This window comes from Octodon degus, unplaced genomic scaffold (genome assembly GCF_000260255.1).
Source record: "Octodon degus isolate 3935 unplaced genomic scaffold, OctDeg1.0 scaffold00266, whole genome shotgun sequence".
NCBI lineage: Eukaryota > Metazoa > Chordata > Mammalia > Rodentia > Octodontidae > Octodon > Octodon degus.
Genome location: NW_004524842.1, coordinates 287918 through 292345, shown reverse-complemented (window position 1 = coordinate 292345; position 4428 = coordinate 287918). Strand labels below are relative to the sequence as shown.

At 38.6% G+C, this 4428-nt stretch overlaps 1 protein-coding gene across 4 annotated transcripts in view; it reads right to left on the bottom strand.

Moving 5' to 3' along the window:
* Bco2 (beta-carotene oxygenase 2) overlaps nt 1-4428 on the bottom strand; it is a 49776-nt gene that overhangs the window by 33164 nt on the left and 12184 nt on the right. For 3 of the 4 annotated variants that reach the window (XM_023706621.1, XM_004646363.2, XM_023706622.1), the window contains exons 3-4: nt 1079-1290; nt 768-883 (exon numbers count right to left, since the gene is read on the bottom strand). In XM_023706621.1, coding sequence (XP_023562389.1) covers nt 768-883; nt 1079-1290 — 328 coding nt within the window. Of the gene's footprint in view, nt 1-767; nt 884-1078; nt 1291-3322; nt 3527-4428 lie in introns of those variants that run through there. The other variant, XM_023706623.1, reaches the window with a different exon arrangement.

Sequence of the window (4428 nt, the reverse complement as noted above, 5' to 3'; positions counted from 1 at the left end):
CAAGTCCGCATCTTGTACAGCAATTAACCACTAAGAAGAATATATGCAGTGTATTATTTGTTGAAACTGTACTTCCGATTTGATTTGAAACTGTCTCATTCCTACCTGTTTATCAATAAAACTTTGAAAAAAAAAGTATAACCACAAGGTATAAAAACTAATGCTATATTAATATGCTGAGCTATGAAAGGGTCAAGTCAACGACTTGTGAAAATTGCTACTTCTATTATAGATAACCCACTACTATTATGGACTTTTGGGCTATATTGGGTTATTTTGCTGAATTCAAGTACCTACAATATTTGTACTGGCATCAAGTATGAAAAGGTCCCTTAAAGACTTTTTCAAATATAGCTTCTCTAAGAGCAATGGAACACCCATCTCTGACAAAACAAAATAAGAAAGGGGGATATCAATAAAAGACCATTTTGTAGTGAAAAATGTATATGTATGTACAAAGTAGTTAGGATAGATATAAGCTACTTTCTCTTAGTTCATTGAGAAGAAAGGTTGTACTAATATTGTTTAGACACAATATCACATCAGCATCTTGTCCTCTGAATAACTACCATGAAGACAACAATATGCAATGTATTAATTATTGTAACTATTCTACTAACCTGTTTTGAAACTATTTCATTGCTATTTTTTCTCATTAAAATGAATAAAAATTTAAAAAAGGGAAAAAAATAAAAATAAAAATAAAAAGTGCTTCAAGTACGAAGAGATTTTAGCATCTATTTTATTCATTTTTAACTACACATTACCTTTTCTGTTTTTTCCAGAGTTTCAATGTCCACTTTATTCATAAAATTGGTCTCGGTGCTCATGTAGTAATCACCCTTGTACTGCACATAGTTGACACTGGTGTTGTCAGTCATGGCTAAAACCAACATCAGAGTTATTTTGGTACCAGGGGTTATGATAGCAAAGCACATATGCAAGAGTTTCAACATCCTCTCACATTTAAAAAAAATGATTTTCAAGACTTATGTTTCTATTGATTGTCATAGATTCCAATAACTTAAATAATGATTGTGATCACATGAAAATTGTGGGCATGTTAAAGGCCACTTACTAGGTGTCTCAAACCTTGACATGAAACGTTGAAAAATATTCTTGCATGGGTCAGGAAGAGCAAGTGTGCCAAACTCTGAGATTATAATTCGATTCTGAGCACTGTTGGTCAAATACGTATCACTCTGTAGAAACTTGCTCCTGTATGTAACAGTTCCCTTCTCTATCTTGAACTGGTGAAGCAAAGCCATTCCATCAAACCAGTGATTATACCTGCAAACCAGGAAAAAAGAAAAGAAAATTCATCAGTATGAAAGCCTGTCAGAACAAGACATAAAGTGAGCTATCTGTATTTTCAAAACTAGTGGTAACAAAATAGAGGGGGGAATAGAGGAGTGGTGGGTAAGTGACAATACTCAGTCTGAGATTCCGAATCCAGACATTATGTGAAGAATAAAAAATAACTATGTAAAGAATAAAAAAGTAGATTCCCAAGAACAAGGAAGGATCTGACTGGGAAATTACAACATACACAATGCAGGGAAGGGAAGGAACAGTCTGTACCTTCTCCCTGGCCCCCAACTCATGGCAGCCAGGAAAGGGGAACCAAACCTACAGAAAAAAAGTGAAAGCTAGGGATTTAGAGGGCTTCAGGGAGAAACGCAGGGCTGGAATGGACTCACATACTGTGACCTGCAGGGACAGCTCAGAACTTTGCTCCAACCTGAGTCCTTTGACAGGTAGTAGCAGCTGGAGTGACTCTATCCAAGCGCCTACCAAATCCCTAGAGTGCTTAGTTTGACATCATTTTGGGGAAGGGTTAACTGTTTGAACTTGGAACTCAGAACAGCTGCAGGATGGTTCCACTGCAGGGATCTCATTGTTATGTTCCCATAGTAATTGGGTAAGAGACAACCAAGGGAGACAGCCAAGACAGGAAGTCTGGAAAGAAACCCCCAAAGGAGTTAAACTAAAGAACTCAGGCTGATTTCTCTGGATCTGAAATCAGGTCATTGGTGCCTTTGCCCTATACTTCATGCATCCAGCATGGATCTAGGGTCTGTCTACCTTCTTCACCAACCAGCATGAGCAGGGACATGCCTTAACACTGGCCCAGAATTGTAGATCCTGGAAGGAAATCATACCATCAAAGTCCAGAAAAAAATTTTGTATGTATAGGAATTGTTTTGGAGTATACCTTTGTTTTTGGTTTTTGTTTTGATTTCCTCTTCCCTTCTCTCCTTCACCTGTTTGTTGGGATTTATGGAATTTTCCTTGGTCCTTTTTCCTTGATTCTTACCTTTTTCTTACCTTTTATTTTCTTTGCTTTTTGTTTGTTGTTATTTTATGGGGGTTTTTTCATTTTGTTTTTGTTTTTCTCTTTAAAGGAGGGTCTCACTATGCACTTCAGGCTTGCCTTGAACTCACTACATAGCCCACGCTGGCCTCAAACTCACAGTGATCCTCCTGCCTCAGCCTCTCATGTACTAGGACTATAAGCACTTCTGTACTTTTTTTTCTTTTCTCCCTTTTTGTCTTACTTTTACTCTGAATATATTTTTTTTTCCTTATTATGCTTTTATCTTCTATTTCTCATCGGGTTTTTTCTCTTACCTTTACCTAACTCCATAAGCATGCTTGTACTCCCCAACAGAATTCTTTGTACCACTTTTCTTTCCTCCTTCTCATATCATAGTTTCAGGTTTCAAATTTTCCCTCTTGCACTATCCTGTTCCCAAACCCCTATATTGGTAAAGCTATATTAATCTTTAGAGAGTTAATTCTGTAAAAATTACTGCTGAATTCGTGTGTGTGCGTGTGTGTGTGTGAGTGCGTACTTCAGTATGGTCTACAGAGTCTCACTACGTAGATCAGACTCATAGTGATCAGCCTATGTTCAGCCTTCCCAAAAGTTGGGATTACACATGCACGCTGTGCACGCCCAGTCTCATTTTGCTGTCTCATTGCAGAACCTTAAATCCTCCTGGAAGAGTGGTAGACATTAAGGCTATGTGGCTATTTAGTATTCTGCTAGATTCATATAACTGAAAAGCGTGTTTTCAATTAAATCACTGATCTAAAAAACTGACAAAATGCCTTCAGCATGTGACTACTACATCTGCATATAGATGCACATCTGTTACATGTTCACAACTTCACGATTATGTGAGGCAATTCTTACCTACAAGTGAATGGTTACTCATCTCTTCTCTAGGTCTCTTCCCTGACCTATAACCTAATGTGAGGAGCCCAGCTCTAAAATGAGTGTCCCTCCTTGTGGCCTAAAGATATTTGCACTTCTCACCCAAAGGACAGGGGTTCTTGCTGAAAATGCTTGATGAAGCCTCTGAAAGACTGACTCTGAAGGACAAACTCCACACTTGTGGAAACCAGGTGCATCACCCACTTCTCCAAGAAGTTTCTCTCCAAAGACACCTGCAGTGCAAGGCCAAGCTAACCAGCTTAGCTGCTTTCACAGGAGAGCAGGCTTCTCCTTCTGCTGCACATAAAATACCATAAGTTTATGCAAATGGTTATTACCACCTAGGGGCTAAAGTAGTACTTTTTTCCTCTTCTTTTTCACTTGTCTCTCTCCTTCCTCCTCCTCTTTTTCTCCTCTCTCTCTTGACTGGTACTTTAAAAAAATACAAGAATAAAACTTGTGTGAAAGACAGACATGCAAAGTAAGGAAAAACAGAACTGCCCTCACTCATCCTACTTTTTTTCTCCTCTAATCCTACCTCCAGCTTTCCCCACACTCTTGACTTCTAAAGTACTTCCTTAGAGATTTGTCCAGCAGCGGGGAAGGGGTGCATTTCACACATTCATTATTGAATGAAGACAAACTGTAACATGTTCGATAAATCAAAATATGTGGAATTAAGAAATACATACCCTAAAGCTATCTTGAACATTCAATATGCCCTTGGCTGTGGGCTGTTTCCAACAAGTGGAGCACACAGTAGGACCATGACAGATTCTACTCACGCCCACTATGGGAAAGTAGAGAAAGGAAAAGGGAAGGGAAGATGGCAGTATCAGTGTTTAATGGGTACAGAATTTTGTTTTGCAAGATGAAAAGAGTTCTGCAGATGGCTGTTGCTCACAGTAGCACAACAATACGAATTTACTTAATGTTACTGAACCGCACACTTATAAATAGGTAAGGTGGTAAGTTTCATGCTATATATATATTGCCAAAGTTTTTTTCAAAAAAAGGTAATGATTCTTGGAATGTCATTCAGCCATTAAACATAAATGATCATAGCTGGGCAAGGTGGTGAACACCTGTGATACCAGCATTTGAGAGGCTGAGGCAGGAGGAGCACCCTGAGTTCAAGGCTAGCCTGGGCTACATAGTAAGCTTAAGGGCAGCCTGGATCACACAGTGAGACACTGTCTTAATAAAAA